The 18,659-nt window shown below is 38.6% G+C and overlaps 1 protein-coding gene across 1 annotated transcript in view; it reads right to left on the reverse strand.

Moving 5' to 3' along the window:
- The window catches only part of AATF (apoptosis antagonizing transcription factor), a 96,432-nt gene that overhangs the window by 10,413 nt on the left and 67,360 nt on the right, over positions 1-18,659 (reverse strand). The window contains exon 11 of the mRNA XM_037491863.2: positions 10,981-11,052. Within this exon, the coding sequence (XP_037347760.1) occupies positions 10,981-11,052 (72 nt within the window). The remainder of the gene's footprint in view (positions 1-10,980; positions 11,053-18,659) is intronic.

Below are 18,659 nucleotides of genomic sequence, written 5' to 3' on the forward strand. Positions count from 1 at the left end.
AGTATCTAATTGGTCATCACAGAGCCCTGTCTGTGTCCCCCAGGTTTCCACTGTACTAATAAATCACAGCAGGACCAGCGGAATCCAAACCCACTGTAGATACCACAGCCAAGATAAGCAGGAGAAAGCCTATGTATAACATAAAGTTTATGGTGTGCACTTCTGGAAGTGATAGAACTACAAGAGAAGTCTTCAAAGATCTTTTCCCAGTATTTATCTTAAATAAAAATGACCTCACTAAGGGTTGGACTCTCTGCTTCTGAAGCTTTTGCAACATGACCACGAGCTAAGAACAAAATATGGAGCTGAACCTCAAGGAGTACAATATCCCAGGGTGGAGACATACACAAGAGTAACTAGGAAATGACCTAGTGGTGAATGCTAAGTACTGGGGGCATATATCAAGCACTCTGGGAACAAAGGCAGCGTATTAAAGGAAATAGACAGTTTGGGAAGATTTCAATTAAAGAGGCAAGAAACCTCTGTTCATCCATTTTATAGGATGTAACTATAGTTACAGCAAACTGTAAACAGACTTAAAAGGTGAAAACATTTATACACATTTCAGATAGAGAACTATGGCTATAGGTTTTTTTTTTCAGGTTTGCAAAGAAATGGGTATGTCTGTGTTTTAGGGAAAAGAGACAATTACATGATATATACAGGTGTAAAACATAAATTTTGCTTATTTAGATAATTATCTGTACCAGTTACATTTATAATGGTCCTGAGAAATAGCACCAACAAAAAAATTAAACATTTCATTCTCAAGAACCAAATGAGCAAGAACTATTTTCACTTTATAAAGATCCAGGAAACCAAGGCTCACAGAGACGACATCTCAGGATCACTTTGCGTGATTCAGAATCCTGAATCACTTCTCTAGCTTAGAGAAGCCAGACATCAACTGGGGAAAGACCTTAACTAAATTGTTTTTGCAAGTAATACTTATGCTACAAAAATGTTACATAATAAGACACTGGGATACAAATGGATATAACTTGAATCAAAATATATTATTCTAAATGTATGAGCATAAAACCCTGATGATACCCAATATATTAAGTCTCCATGGTTGTCTATAGTTTCATGGAAAACTGTGACTTTCAGCAAAATGACACAGAATAAAGCTAATTTTACCACAGGCTAATTGATAAAACAAGGGTTTATATCACTATATCCTACAGCATATTTCTGGTCATAAAAACATGGCAAACTAAGTATTAAACAATCATTTGTTTTCATTCATTCACTTCCCTACCCTCTTATTCCCATTCAGGACAGAATCTCTACGCAGTTCAGGGCACAAATTAAGACCAAACCCTGGACAGGACATCCTTCTATGGCAGGGCCACCACAGACCCCCACATTCACTCAAGACTGGGACAAAAGAGATACACCAGTGAGCCTGGTGTGCACATCTTTGGGAGGTGGGAGAAATGGTGGGGGGTGGGGTGGGGGAATGCTGGGAATCCATTTTTCTCCCCCTTATCAACTTCATAGCAAAATGATGTTGTTTGAGAACCTGCTGTATAGCAAAATCAGCTCCTTGAATAATGTCATTGTGTGGGCCATGCTTTCTTATCAACATTGTAACAAAAATGATGTCAAACAAAATGACATTGCTCAAGGATCTGTTACACGAGGCCACGGGGAACATATGCACACTACTTGGACTCACACATTATAAGCATTCTTAACAAGAAAAAAAAAAAATCTATGGGGGCAAGAACTGTAAAAGTCCTCCTGGAAAGACTGGTGTCTGCCAAGGACCAAGAATGTCTCACCAGGTAACGGGCTTGGATGAGATGCTCCAGGTTAGGTGAGCAGAATGAAGGAACACAGGTGAGAGGAAGAAAGTATGACCAGTGGTTGCCGAAGGCTGCTTCAAACAGCAGAGGGGTAGGCATACTGGAACAGGGGATGAGGAGAGGAAGGTAGCAAGGTGACAACTCACTGCAGGTCTCCAGTGGCAAGCTTGAGAGAATGGGTTTACTCCCAAAGGCAATGTGGAAGACATACCCGAAGTGATACATGGGAAGGTTCTGATACACAGAACTGATCACGTCAGAATGGGAGGCTGTCAACGCAAATGGCTACATGAAAAGAAAAATGAAAGCTCTGGACTCAAAATGGGCCAGCAGAAATGGAAAAGAGAGACCACTGGACAATATATTAAAATAAAGCTCCAAATAGATTAAAAGAAAAAAAAACAGACAAAATTAACAGAAAATATAGATGACTAAGAGGGATGGTCTAGGCAACAAAAAGTGTCCAAAAGGTGTTCTATATTTGTTTACAAAAGTAAAACTTACATGTGTACAATAAAAGTTATTAACATCAAACCCCAAGGAAAAGGGAGCAATCTACCAAAAACATGAAATACAGCATGTAGGTATAAAATGTAGAATTCATACAAACTGCAGGAAAAACTAAAACTCAAAGAAAAAAATGACCAAAGGAAAAATCAGAAATGCAAATTATTAATACAGACCCTTCAAGATTACTATTACCTGAGAAAATAAACATTAAATGGGTAATGCAGTCTAGTGCCTAGCACACAGTAGGTCTTCAATAAAGTGTGATTTGTTCTGAAGTTATAATAAGTGGTAACTTTTACCATATCAAGCAGAAAATATTTTTGAAAGATAACTCTACATATTAACAAAGGTGAAATGACAAGTCTAACGGGGATGAAAAAGCACATAATCTATCAAGAATTAAAAGTTTTAGGGCCTCCCCGGTGGCGCAGCGGTTGAGCGCTGGGTTTAGAAGCTGCCCGCGGCCTCTGCAGCGCCGGTTCGATCCCCGGTTGCTCCCTGGCCACCAGAGGAGGGTCCCACATGGCCCGCAGACCTCTCCTGCCGCCCATTGCTCCCCTCAGCAGTGTACTTCGGTCCTTCTGCCTGCTCTGCTCCCTGCTCTGGCTCTGGTGAATTCTCTCACCCTCCTGCGCTTCTGACTGTACCCAGTGCTTGTATAAATAAAATAAATACATCTTTAAAAAAAAAAAAAAACAATGAAAAAAAAAAAAAAGAATCAAAAGTTTTATGTCTTTGACTTAGGAATTACCCTCCAAAAACCTATTCTAAAGACAGGAGCAGGACCTCCCTGGTAGCACAAGGGGTTAAGACGCAACCTATGATGCTATCTGCAGCCTTGAGACAAGAGTTCGATCCCCGGCCAGGGAGCTGACCCACATGGCGCAGCAGACCTCTCCTGACTCGCCCACTGCTCCTCTCAGCAGTGTATTTCAGTCAGTCCGTCTGTTCTGCTCCCCACTCTGTCTCTGGTGAATCCTCTCACCCCCCCATACTTCTGGCCTACTCCCCAGTTCTTCTGTGCATAAATAAATAAAATAAATCTTTAAAAAAATAAAGACAGGAGCAAAACAGAGAATGCAGATTTCTATACAAGTGTGTTCATTATAGCATTACTTAAAGAGAAATAAAAACAGAAAGAATCTAAGCGTCCAAAATAAATATTTCAAAATTGAATTTTATGTTATTTAAGTGTCTTTCAAAATACTTAATGGCATTAAAATGCTTAAAATATGTCGCTTGGAAAGAGGGATTCAAACATATATGTATACATATTTATAAAATATAGACACACAAAAATTCTGTAAGAGAACACATTAAAGTAATAATAATAAAGTAGTAACAATAATATTGAACTCTCAGTAACAGGATGAATTTTCCTTTGTTCTTTTTTCCCAAATGTTCCGCCAGAAGCAAGGACTGATTTTTGTTATAGGGGAAAGACATTGTTTCTAAAGAAAATGGTGACAGCAGCCTGAGTATCGCAGAAGCAGAACTGCAGGAGCAAACTGACTAAACATACTGGACCAGGTTTTAAAGTTAATAGGGAAGTCTATAGTTTTAATGATCAGAAGAACGGTATAAACCATAAAAGCAGGCCTGCAAATTCAATGATTCATTCTAAAATGTGAATCATTCAATAGGTAAAACGTTGCCATATAGAAAGCATCTCTATTAGAAAAGTACAAATAATTTTAGTTCAACTGAGTATTTTTCTCCCCAAACAAGTCCTTCATTGAGAGAAAAGACCTGTGTACGTGTATGGGGGCGAGAGGGAAGCAGCTTCCCTTTGACACATCATTTCCACATATTTCTAAATCCTGTTGACTTCTTAGAAACAGTGGCAGGGGCTAGGAGGCACAGCCTTAGACACATACACCAGCTTCACAACTTAGGTGATGCTTAACCCAGGCAAGTTAATTGCCCTATGCCTCAGTACTCTGATCATAAAATGCAGGCGGTGGCATCCACTTCAGCAGTATCTTATAAAGACTGAATGAAAATCTACATGAAAGGCTAAGAGCAGTGCCTGGAATACAGTAAATGCACAATAAGTGGAATATAATGTTATTATTCTAGGTTACTTCATTGTCAATCAGAAACAGGGTGGCAGAGTTAGGGTGGAAAAATGAGAGCAAAGGTATAAGTGCACTTAGAAATGAAATGACTAAATATCTTAGCAATCTAATGGTGACTCAGTAACCACTATGGAAGGTGTATAAACATATGTCTGAATAAATAGTCTAAATTAAAGTGAGAAACATTTAGCTATTTAGTGCATGCCCAGTTACAAGTTATTTAGTGGTGAGTAATATGATAGTACACTTTTAAAAATAATATTAAATACAAGAACTTAAAAACAGTAAGTCCTTAAGAGAAGCATTTTTACTGACCTTAAAGAATGTGAAAGATCCCTTTGGGGGAGGAAAAAAGGATTCACATTCCTTTAAAGAAATTATGGGAATCTTATTGCAGAAATGAGTAGTATGGTCAAGAAGTCCTATTTTGCAGTAAGATTTATCTGTTCAGCATCTACAATCTCTTTCTAGAAAGTGTACTTTTATCTCTCTACATCCTGCGTGGAGCCAAAGCTTCAATTTGAGAATCAAATTCTCTAGAATTGTATAAGACTGAGCAGCAGCAAACTGGAGAAAACAGAAGAAGCAAGAGCAGTGCTTTCTTTTCAACCCAATTTATAAACTGGCCCAAGTCTCACGTTTGAACTTGAGAATGTTTCTTTTGTCCTTTCTGACATTACTGGAGGAGGAGACCCCACGCCTCCTATCGCTGTGCTGGCCGCCATCTTTAATGATGATATATGGGGGTCCTTTCCCCTTGGCACTGCTGGGGGGTCAAATATGCGACACCTCCCGCCTGAGTATCAACAAGCGAATTATAAACTGTGTCAATCCGAGTTAATGCAAAGCTGTAATCCTCTTTAACAAGAGATCAAATCACTGCCATGAGTTATGTTCATTCTGCAATCTGATAAGGAAGAGAGGGAACCTCTAATAAAAGAGTAATGGGAGCCTTTAATGATGCTGGTAAAAGGCAGCACCAAGTGAAAATATTGCTTTCGTTCCCGCTGATTAGATCTGTGTTGCATATTTGCCTGGACTTGTTTCACCTGTCAGAATAACCTGTGTCTTTTTAGGAGATAAGAAGCTTCAGAGAAAACATCTGTATCTTAACCATTCTTGCTTGCAAGTTTTTAGCCAACGAAAAATGTGCGATGGAGAGCATTTCTGGGATGATTAGCTGACGCTCAAGTGATGGGCAAGTGACACCAGAATATTTCATCCTGATTCCATGCATATTTCTTCTAAATAAAGGGGTAAACTAGGCAAAGGTGGGGGAGGGATGTCAAAAATGGTCTAAGTAACCTCTGGGTTACCAATTACAGGGAAAGAATATCATTGGTAGAGGAGCAGAATGCACCCATATTTAGGGTGCAGACCCATGCACAAAAATGGCAAGCTGAAGATAAATTGCCTGTACAAATTCTATTATACCGAGGCACCTCAAGAACAACGTGGCAGTGATGTTGACAAAGCACTGTACAGGGCTGGATTACATTTGTACATTTCTTTTCTAAAACTCCAGATGTAAAACAATAATGTATTTGGTGCTTAGTAGTTATCATTTAAGGATCCTCTCCTTGTTCTTTTTAATGCCAGCAGCTTTATAAAAGGAGTGGAGAAAGTGGTTTGTTATTGGGGGGAAAGGATGGGGGCTCATATGGAAATTCGAGCTGTTCCTATTGAGAATTTCTAAGTTCTTTGCAAAGAAATGGAGTATATATAAAATGCAAATGTGGCTGTCATTTTGCAGTAAGAAGAAGAGCTTCTTCAGGAAATACAATAACCTTAACTTCTCATGGACAGTACCAGAACTGGGACCTGCCCTGGAGCATCAGAGCAGGCAAGGCAAACGCCAACTTCCTTTGGTATTCTTATACAAAGTCACTGTTGCCACTCAGACACCCATGCTGACAGGAAGACCCACGCCAGCAGAGTAAGCAGTTCATGTGGGTTCCCCTTCCCCAAATCTGAAGCAGAGGCCAGTTTTGAGGGACATAGCTCCACCTCGCTCAGAGGTGCTGCTTCGGGTTTGCGTCTCCTACTCGGCACACTAGCATTTTCCTATCTGACCTACATCAACACAGTAAGTGTAATAATGGAGTGTGGCCTGTGGGTGCTTTGATGGTGGGAGCACTGGAAGGGGGACCCTATACTTCCAAAACACAAACAACAATGTAAACCAACATTACCTCAATTAAAAAAAAAAAAGATTTTTAAAAAGCTGCATGGTTCTCAATAAAAAAGAGAGAAAAACAATTTCTTTTGCGGTCTGCCACAGAGGATCTTTCAAAAACACAGGCAAAAAAACATGATTATTTCTACAATTACAAAATTCTTCATTTCGTTAGAAGAATAAGAGATCACCTGAATTTTTACTTTATACTCCTTCTGATCTAATAGCACCCCAGGGGTTTCACACCATGTAAAGTAAGAACTGTTTCTAAAATGTCCTTGATAAGCTCAGAATAACTTCAATCGTCAGAGAAGTGAACAGCAATCCTGTAAATCATGTAACATACTGATCTGTTCATGGTGATGACAATGTGCTTAAGAGGATTCTTTACCAATGATACATGCAGCCTTTTTTCCTCATCAGTCCACTATAACTATCTCTCTATAGCATCACGAGGCACTTTGCTCTCGAAGCAAAGACGACTCTGAGGGCACCAGAAGCTCTGGGAGCTGAGCTGCCCATGCCAAGAGCATCAGGGTTTAGTCAAGGCAGTGAGCATTTTTAGGCTCATGGAAATCTTCTCTCTCATGCAAACAAGTGACAGGAGGGTACGGTAGGGTTTCTTTTGTTTTCTCTCAATACTGGGAATGTTCATTAGGGTTACAACAGAACCACCTGCCCACCTCATAATGAAGTAAAGATCTACGGGACTAGCACATATCAAGTATCAGGGGTTACACGAGACTTTCAAAAAGGAGACCAGAGAGCACATAAAGGCATTTAAACCAAGACCCAAAGTTTATCTAGAAAGAAATGTTCCCAAAGGGAATACTCTCTCCAGTCCTGGGTAAACCACAGGTGATGCTGCTTATGGGAATCAGAAGTCAAAAGGGCCAGAAAATTTGTTGTGTGCATTTTGCCACTATTAAGGGCAGGGTGAGGGGTGAAGGTTGGGGGCTGGGGCTGAAGAAGCTACTTAGGTATTAAAACACTAGTTTTATCCAAATGATCCACAAGGTAGAAGCCATAAAGAAGAGATCTTTCATCTACATACTGCAATAGAGAAAGAATCTGGACCTCCCACCTCCTCTTTCATTATATAATTTGCAAAATGAACACACCTTTTTTTCCAAGTTGATAAAAAGTAATATAAGCTTACTGTAAAACACAGAAGTACACAGAACAGAAAGTAAAATATGTCTTTTATTTCACCCCAATCTGCAATAAGTATTATGAAGTATTGGTGTTTACTGTTTCAGGGTTTCTACTGACCACTAATATGAATGCATTCTCAAGGCAAAAGCAAAATGGGACTATGAAGTTAGAAGTCTCCCTTTACCCCCCTCCTTATTCCATTACTTTCCCCTTTGGAAAACATTTAAAATATTATGATGTACAGTTTTTTCAGATGTTTTTTGACAACTATATAGGACTATAACATATACTTGTATACATATGCACTTGTTTAATTGTTTTTTAGAAAACATAAATATTATACATACTGTTTCTCTTACCAGTTAACAAAATAACATGGAGGTCTTTCTATGACAATTTTTTTTTGTGCATAGAAAAACTGGGGTATAGGCCAGAGATGGGGGTATGGGGGTGTGAAAGGATTCACCAGGGACAGAGTGGGGAGCAGAACAAACGCATTTACTGAAATACACTGCTGAAGGGAGCTGCAGGCAAGACACGAGAGGTCTGCAGTGCCAGATATGGATTAGCTCCCTGGCTGCGGATTGAACTCAGGCCATAGCTGTGATAGCACTAAGATTAACCTCTACGCCACCAGGGAGGCCCCTGTGACAGTATAAAAGAATAAAGATGTATAAGAATAAAGACAGTATAAAAGAATGATGTGTATATATATATATATATATATACACATCTTTATTCTTTTTTTATTTCCACTTTTTAAATTTTTTAAATTTTATTTTATATATTTTTTACATTTTTCATTTTTGTACAATGTATGCTTATTACAGTATATATATATTTTTAAGATTTATTTATTTATGCATACAGGAGCTAGGGTACAGGCCAGAGATGTGGGGGGTGAGAGGATCCACCAGAGACAGAGTGGGGAACAGAACAGGCAGACTGACTGAAATACACCCCTGAGGGGAGCAGCGGGCAAGTCAGAGAGGTCTGCCTTGCCATGTAGGTTTCTCCCTGGCCAGCTGGGGATCGAACTCATGCTGCAGAGGCTGTGGATTGCTTCACAGTGCAGTGCTTAACCCCTTCCCTTGCACCACCAGGGAGGCCCATACAGTGTATTTTTTAAAGGAACACTTTTTCCTTACTCAGAAAGGTGGGGCTAATATAGTATTTTGTATCCTACTTTTTCTACTAACATTAGAAATAATATATAATTAATATATACATTAAAATATACATTAATATACACAGCGCCACTTCATCCTTTAGTATTTGCTTATAATTTCACAGAATGATTTCTCCTGTGATTTAACTAGTTCCTTATTAAAGATAATGTTACAATAAAGATCCTTGATGCAAATATATTTGCCAACTTGCTATTTCCAGAGGTTAACTCCTACAAGATTTTTTTAAGTCAACAGGCACTTACATAGTAAAGATTTTGAAACACGTTATCAAACAGCTCTTCACAACGATTTTGCCAATTATATCCCTGACTTAATGAAATAAACAATGTTTATGGCTTTTGACCATTTGAGATTTTTCTTTTATGATTTCTAAGTGTGCTTGTTGACATGCTTTGCCCATTATTTTCACTGGGAGATTTTTACAGAAAAATGTCAGACACAGAACTTTTAATTTCCAGTTTGGAAATTACTTATAACTTTGTTTTCAAATTCTTTCCAACATAACTTTTACATAGTCAGACTTATTAATATTTTCCCTTATAGTTGCTGGCTTTGGTGTCATACTTACAAATTACTTTACTTCAAAATTGTATTTAAAAAACAAAGCAGAAACAACCTTATTCATAAATACACACCAAGAATGATATCTGTGACTCAACAAACACCAAAACTATTACTTGAGGAAAGCAATATGTGTTGATAATCGATATTCTAACAATTAGAAAAATTTTTATCATTCCTTAATGATCTTCTATAGAAGATAATTTACAGTGCTAAATTATTTCCATTCATGGAATCACCCACACACAAACAAAACAGACCACGCTACAAGAGCCTCCTTCTAACTTCAAATGAATTAACAATACCTGTCGGCCCTGACCATTTTGCTACCAGAGACAGAAAGAGTAGTAATTCCCAGTTACCGTACCCAGAGTTAATTCAACTTCGTCAGGCTGTGGCGCATGAACAGTAATGTGGGCACCCACTTGGACAACCCTAGGAAACACATGGGAATGGCGTATGCTCTAGCTCACTTCTTTGCCACAGCCTTTTATTAAATTCCTAGTTAAGTGGCTAAACCACCGGGAGAGCAATACCAATACTGACCAATCAGTTCACAAGGAATAGCCTTTCCCCACTAAATACTGAATGCCATAAGGACTGTTACCCAACAAACATTCCCAAACTCTCCCGCTTGCAACTTTAAATCAAAACAAATGACAGATTATAATTCACTGAACAAAACAGGAAAGCATGAATCCTTACCAATACACATTCATAAATGAATAGCAAATAAAGACAAAGGGAAAGTTCTTCTTTTCTTTAAAAATGGTTATGTCTGGGGGCCTCCCTGGTGGCGCAAGGGGTTAATAAGCACCAGCACTATTAAGCAATCCCCAGCTATTGTAGCATGGGAGCTACCCGGCTACAATCCCTGGCAAGGGAGCTACCCACACAGCGCAGCAGACCTCTCCTGTCTTGCCTGCTGCTCCCCTCAGCAGTGCACTTCAGTAGATCCATCTGTTCGGCTCCCCACTCTGTCACTGGTGAATCCTCTCACCCCCTGCACCTCTGGCCTGTACCCCAGTTATTATATGCATAAATAAATCTTAAAAAAACTCAACATATTTTTAAAAAAAGGTTATCTCTGAACTGTAATGAGTATACACTTTTTTTCTGTATACATTTCTATCTTTTGCCATTTGAAGAAGAGTACATGCACAGAACCCCTGAACACATATGGCAAGTGCATGTGCTACCTGGATCTGCCTGTCCTAGAGACAAGCTCAAATGTCCTAGACAGGTGGCTAAAGATCAAAACAAAACAAACAGCAAAAACAAACAAAGTATCATCAGATTCAGCACTGAGATTTATGGAAATTTTGTTTTGGTTTTACAATAATTATGGGAGTGAAGGGATGTGACAAGGAGCCTTTCGATGATGTCAATGACAAATGGTTAACTGATAAGAAGAAACGGAGAGGGCGATAGGCTGTAGAACAGGTCAATACCAGGCTGTCATGGAGCCATTTGAGACTTATAATTAATCTATTACTCACCTGGCGTCATCATTCATTGTAGTATGGTCAATAGGTGCCATGAAGCTCAGTAGCTTGCTAAGGACATGAAACCTAAATAAAGCAGGAAACAAACAGTCAGCAACATTAGCAACTATCAACCTAGAAAAGGAAACATACTCTATGAGTTAACAAACTCCAGAACTGATCACAGGAAGTCTGACTTCAGAGTGACAATTCACAGACCCCACTTACAACTCTATTTCCCCTTCTTTCCTTAGTGCTATAGGAAGGAGAAAAGCCTGATAACAGCATACTATATATGACAGTAGAGCCATTTACATTCACAGCACCCCACAACAAAAAGTATATATAGATACACTTGTACCCCTGAGCAATATATTAACCCTTAAACATTATTCGAGACAAGAGACTATGAGGATCTGACTACCCATTTTCTTTTTTTTTTTTTTTTAAGATTTATTCATTTATGCATACAAGAACTGGGGTGTAGGTCAGAGATGCGCGAAGTGAGAGGATTCACCAGCTACAGAGTGGGGAGTAGAATAGGCAATTGACTGAAATACACTGCTGAGGGGAGCAGCAGGTGAGACAGAAGAGGTCTGTGTCGCCATGTGAGTTGCTCCCTGGATGGCTGGGGATCGAACTTGTGTTGCAGAGGCTGGGGATTGCTTCATAGTGCAATGCTTAACCCCTTGCGCCACCAGGGAGGCCCCCAAATTTCACTTTTTGTATGGGTGCATTGGTGAAGGAAATTCTATGGGGACTACACCTGGGGAGAGGGAGAAGGAAATATTGTTTAAAAATGAACAATGATGTAAAAAATAATTTTAAAAAATGAATTTTACAAGAATAACAGTGATACAATTTTCCCATTACAAGAGTAATAGAAAATTTGGAAAACAAGACAATGAAGCACATAAAAATACACCATCCTCCACCTAACAGGCCACTGTTGATAGCACTATTTAGTCCCAGATCCTGTTTGTATTTACACAATTTTGTAGGCCTTTTTTTCCCACTTAATACTGTCCCATAAACAATATCTAAATATCTGTATACAATTCCAGCAGAAGTACTATATTTTCTTATTTTTAAACATTTATATAGCTTCCAATTCTTCACTTTTTATAAGATGCAAAAATAAAACCCTCCACGGACCACACTTGTTTTTAATGCCTGTTATCTCCTAATTATAAATATATATATATATATAATTCTTATAAAAAGAACTCCAATACAGAAATTATGGTAAACTGACAAGTTCCCTATAGTCATATCCCCAGAAATAAGCAGTGTTAATTGAAACCGTTAGGTTTGCTTGTAGTATTTTATATAGTAAAACAAAACCGGACCTCCCTGGTGGCTCAAGGGGTTAAGACGCAACACCATGAAGCTATCTGCAGCCACTAGAGCACAAGTTCAATCCTTGGCAAGGGAGCTACCCACATGGTACAGCAGACTTCTCCTGACTCACCCGCTGCTGCCCTCAGCAGTGTATTTCAGTCAGTCTGCCTGTTCTGTTCCCCACTGTCTCTGGTGAATCCTCTCACCCTCCCCACATCTCTGGCCTGTACCCCAGTTCTTGTGTGCATAAATAAATAAATCTTTTAAAAAAAAAAAGACACTTGGCCCATGCAAAAAATCTTTGAAAACAGTTTAAAAAATAAATAAATGAATAAAACAAAGCCAATACATTTTTCACATATTAATGAGACTGTAATATACTTAATATTCTGCATTAGACCTTTTCCCACCGAACTATATACATTTTTCTTTTTTTCATTGCTGTAGAATATCCCATTGTGTTAATATAACTTCCTATTGATGGATATTTATGTAGTTGCTTTTTTAAAAAAATCATATGAAATAATGCTAAGGTAAAGATTCTTAGACATACACAAATGATTGTGTCTTGTTCACATGTTTCTGTGGGATAGGTTTTCACGTGAAACTGCTAGTAAATTGAAATATATGTATATTTAAATTGAAAAACTGAGTCTAATGGTCTCCTACTAAAGGTTATGTCAATGTGTGAGAGTATAAATATTTACATAACCTTTTTATTTAAGTACACAGTTGTCCTCCCCCTTATCAGAAATTTTGCTTTCCACTATTTCAGTTAGGTGCAATCAACTGTGGTCAGAAAATACAATGTACAGGGCCTCCCTGGTGGCACAGCGGTTGAAAGCGGGGTTGTGAAGCTGCCCGAAGCCTCTGCAGCGCCGGGTTCGATCCCCGGCTGCTCCCCGGCCACCGGAGGAGGGTCCCAAATGGCGCGCAGACCTCTCCTGCCGCCCGCTGCTCCCCTCAGCAGTGTACTTCAGTCCTTCTGCCTGCTCTGCTCCCCGCTCTGGCTCTGGTGAATTCTCTCACCCTCCCGCGCTTCTGACTGTGCCCAGTGCTTGTATAAATAAATAAATCTTTAATAAAAAATAAATAAATAAAAAACATATGGTGTAAATTTAAAAAAAAAAATACAATGTACAATAACATACTTTGAAAGAGAAACTATATTCACATAACTATTATTAGAGTATACTGCTGTAACTTGTTCTGTTTTCTAATCAGTTATTGCTATTATTCTCTTACTGTGTCTAATTTATAAATTAAACTTCATCCCAGGAATGTACATATAGGAAAAAACCATAATATATATATAGGAAAATATAGTAGATGTAGGATTTGGTACCATCTGAGGTTTCAGACCTCCTTTTGGAGAGCAGTATTCCTAGTGGATATGGGTAGCTACAGGAAAGCATAAATACTAGTAATACATGCATTTTAAAAAAGTCTTCAGGCTTCACAAAACTTTGGTATTTTCATCTAACAATGAATGCTAATCTTGGCTCGGGCCAACAGGTTTAATTCACTTTCTGGACAAAGACTATCAACTACATACTCCATAGCTGTGTTGTACAATACAGCGACCATCCACATGTAGCTACTGAGCACTTAAAAATGCAACTAGTCTGAACTGAGAAGTGCCATAATTTAAAGAAACACATCAGATTTTGAAGACTTAAGTAAAAAAAAAAAAGTGCATAAGACATATCAATAATATATTTTTTAAAAGATGTATTTATTTCTGCATACAAGAACTGGGGCATAGGCCAGAAGTGTAGGAGATGAGAGGATTCACCAGAGACAGAGTGGGGAGCAGAACAAGCAGAGAGACTGAAATACACTGCTGAGGAGAGCAGCAGGCAAGACAGGAGAGGTCTGCTGAGCATGTGTAGGCTAGCAACCTGGCCGGGATTGAACTCAGGTGCAGCACTGATAGCACTGAGACTTAACCGTACATCACCAGGGAGGTCCTCAATAATAATTTTTAAAATAAGTGGTTGAAATAGTATTCTTGGTATGTTGGATTAAATGACATATATTATGTTTACCTATTTCATTTTTGCCTTTTTTAATGTGGCTACTAAAACTTTTAAAATTATATACACAACACTGATATTTTTACTGGATAGCACTACTCTATGGAATATCTTTACACTTTAGTACAATCTATTCAATAACTATTAACTGCATGATGAAAGACAAAGAGAAGTAATCAGATTAAAGATTTTTGCAATACATTTCATCTAATCTCAGTGCTGCTGAGGATGATGCATGCTTTAGAATTATAAAACTTTTACCAACCATATCAAGAAAAGATAAATTTAATTTTGTTGCAGTAGAATAGACAAACACAGTAAGACATCTCATTACAAAAGGCCTGAGAATAATCCGTTTACATATCTACGTTCTGATTAGGAAAATCCACTTATATATAATGCTGGGTAAAATACTGACGACCAACAATTATAATTAGCTCCAAAACCCAAAATATTTCTCTTTTTGTGCCTGTATAGGTCAACTGATTCTGCCCAGAGAAAACACCTCACAGCAGGGGTTAAAAGAATGGGCTGTGGACTCAGCTCAATTAGCTCGAATCCCAGTTTGCTACTTATTAGCTCCGAAACGCTACATGAATTACTTATCTTCTCTAAGCACTGTACATGAATTGGTTTATTTAATCTGCATCACAATGCTGAGATGTGATTTTTATTTCTATTCCTTATACATGCAAAAATTGAAACAGAGGTGTCAAGTGACTTGCCCAAGGTCTCAAGACCAGTAGTAAGGTGGAAGAGGCAAATTTCAAACCTAGCCAGCTCAGCACCTGAGTTTTTTTCCTCTCTCTGCATGTGAACTGCTTAGCAGTGCCCGACAGGGTTTTATAACTGTTAATTATCGCTTCTCTCATTAATAGAGTACTCTGTGGTTCTGACCATATCCATCATAGTTAGGGTCACAAAGAGAGTCAGATGAACAAGGATGACAAAACTGAGAATTCAATACATGTGACCATATTTATTACCCCCCCACACTTTTTATTTTGCAGTAATTTTAGACTTATATAAAAAGTCAAAAAAAAAAAAAAAAAGACTTGTACAACTTCACTGAGCTTCCCCTAATATTAACTTACATAGACACAGTGTAATTATCAAATCAGGAAATTAACATTGGTATAATTGCTATTATAAATGCTATTAACTAAATGATTAACAAAACTTACTCAAATTTCACCATTTTTACCACCTCGTATCTTTCCTCTTTGCCAGGACCCAGTCTAGGAGCCAGACTGTATCTAGTAGTGATGCCCCGGTAGTCTCCTGCCATCTGTGACATTTCCTCAGTCCTCCTTGTTTATTCATTACTCTGACAATTTTGATTAGTACCACTCAGCTGCTTGTATGGTGTTTTATGACAACAGTGATAATAGGTTTTGGGGCAAGAATACCACAGAAATGCTGTATTCTCCAGGAGAGGGAGCATGTAGATATTTATTAATACTGGTATTGTTAATCTTAAACACTTGGCTAAGGAAGCATGTGCTTCCAAGCATATGCTTGGTTTCTCCTCCATAAAATCATTATTTTCTATTTTGTAATTGACAAACATCTTGGAAGAAATGTTTGAGACCATGCAAATATACCATTTCTTCTCAAAGTTTTGCCTTGGTTTGAGCATCCACTGGTGGATCCTGCCTGCAAAAATTATTAGTGTGGTATTGTCTAGTGGTGATTTTATATTTCGCCCATTCTTACTATAATTAATAAATGGAATTGCATCTGACCTCTGTGATGACACATCGAATGTATTCCAAAGGGATTTTATAAGACAAATCAAAGACATTAACGTTTATGCAGAAATTCTAAAGGACTTTCAAGTATGGAAAGTACCTTAGTTTGTGGTTTCTGGACTTCTAGAGTAATCAGCAGCAGTAACTGGTGGAGAAATGTGATGACAAATGTGTTCCCTCCCCCGCCTGATTTCTCTGCACCATGGAGCACTCCTGGCCACATATTAAACATGTTTTGTCTTCACTGCCTGGTTCTGTTCTTCACCTCCTGGTTCTGTTCCCCCTAGCTAAATGACTGCTCTTCCTCAGCACTCCTTATGAACTCCTCTGCCGTCTCATATAGGTTGACATTCCTCATGGCTCTGTTCTTGTCACCCTGGTTACCCTATATATTTCTTGAGAAATAGGAATGAAACTGTTTCCAAACTATCAGCTAATAAACACCTACATCCTTTTCTTGACATAAAAACCTATTTCTAAATTTGGATTTCTGAAGGTAGTATCAAATTAAGCATATTAATAAACTGAATTTACTATCCATCAAAAACAAAAAGTTAATGTCCTTCTTGCAGCCACTCTTTGTATACACATCAACAAATGGGACACCATCTTCCTAGCTGCCCCTAAAATTCAGGGAAGTTGCTCTAAGCTCCTCACATTCCTTTACCTGCTCACATCTTCTGTACTGTACTCCTCTGCTCTAATCTCCCAGTGACTCAATATAATCCACAGAATAAAGTCCAACATTGTTAGTGGTCATTATCCGGCACTGACCTTCATCTCCTTCATTCCCCAATATTCACTTTAAGTTTCTGTCAAAACATATAATTGAGTTACCAGGATAACCATATACACTCTGAAGTCTGTTTTTAACATTATTCTTTTCTGCCTTTGGCTGGCTAGTTATTCCTACCCTGCTCAATGTGAAGTGGGGGTATCCCCTGGCACAGACAGTCTTACCAAGCAGCCCACATTCCCCCAAGCGTGAATCAGGTAACCCTATGGCAGGATGAGCTCCACAGCACTGTCCACACAGTGTCACTGTCTGCTGGGTATCTGCTGTTCTCTCAAGACAACATGCTCCCTCAGGGCAGACTGGGTCTCACGCAGTACCTCACACGGTTCTGAGAACTCCAGAAGAAGCCTTCTTATATTTTAACAAACCACTTATATTTTAATGTTAAGCCCTGCTTAAACCAAAAGTATGTCTCCTGTTTGTCTTCAGATGCCTCTTTCAGATGAGATTTCAAATGCCCTTGGTTTTATGGGGATATAGGGACTCTACTCCAAAATGCTACAAAAGGGCCGATGGTGCAAGGGTTAAGACGCAACCTATGAAGCTATCTGCAGCCACTGTAGCACGAGCTCAATTCCTGGCCAGCCAGGGAGCAACCCACATGGCACAGCAGACCTCTCCTGACTCGCCTGTTGCTCCCCTCAGCAGTGTACTTCGGTCAATCTGCCTGTTCTGTTCCCCACTCTGTCTCTGGTGAATCCTCTCACCCCCTCCCTGGCCCCCCACACCTCTGGCTTGTACCCCAGCTCTTGTATGCATAAATAAATAAATCTTTAAAAAAAAAAAGCTACAAAAACAGAAGTACATTATTTGTAGAGACAAACAGCTCTAACAGTTTGATGAGATTAGTTTAACAAATTAATACAAGAAAAACAGTTGCTTTTTTTTAACAAAAAGCTGTTTTTTAAAATAGCAAAGCACAGCAAAAATAACTCTTAGACTGTGAAAAATATATTGGTTACCAGAGGGGATGAGAGGCTGGGGGAGGGAGGACGAGCGAGGGGAGGGGAAGCGACAAGGGCGCTGGCACTGGCACTTTGGTGGAGGGTGAATGAAGCACGTGCACATGTAAGGTATGAAGTTGTACTCCCACAATTACATAGTTATGTAAATGATTGGCAAATCAATAAAATTTGAGGGAAAAACAAAACAAAGTCCTGCTTTTTCCCAATCTGATAACTCTGATAAATTTATTCTGACTAGAAAAACTAAAGACCCATGTTCTCCAAGTTATTCACCACACTAAAAAAGGATTTATTTCTCTAACACTCATCCAGATTTCTTATGTTATGTTTAAAATTATAACCATTTCTCATTATCTGATAAGGTTAATTTTACTATCAAATCATCCAAAAACATTTTCTGGCTAGTGTCTACAAGGACAAAGCAGCACAATTCTTGTCCTCAAGGGGCAAATAAATATAGCTACTTGCCCCAATACTTCTTAACAGTAAAAATTCTTAACTGTAAGGTAGAAAAGGCATTTTCCCCTCTCTCAATTCTCTTGAAGGGTATATATTTGCAGCAGCAATGCCAACAGACAAATGCAGAAGAAACTAACACTTGTAAACATTTCCTATATACCAGACATTAACACATTATTTCAATGCTCAAACCAAATCTATAAAGTAGGGATTATTATCTCTCATTTAATAAATGAGAACGTGAGATTCAGAGACTAGAGAACAGACAAAATAATAAAGTCAGAGTCAGGTTTTGTACCCAGGTTTCCTGATTTGACATCCTGGGCACCACCCTCTAGAGAACATT

Source organism: Talpa occidentalis, unplaced genomic scaffold (assembly GCF_014898055.3).
Source record: "Talpa occidentalis isolate TD23 unplaced genomic scaffold, MPIMG_talOcc4v2.1 talOcc4.7, whole genome shotgun sequence".
Lineage (NCBI taxonomy): Eukaryota > Metazoa > Chordata > Mammalia > Eulipotyphla > Talpidae > Talpa > Talpa occidentalis.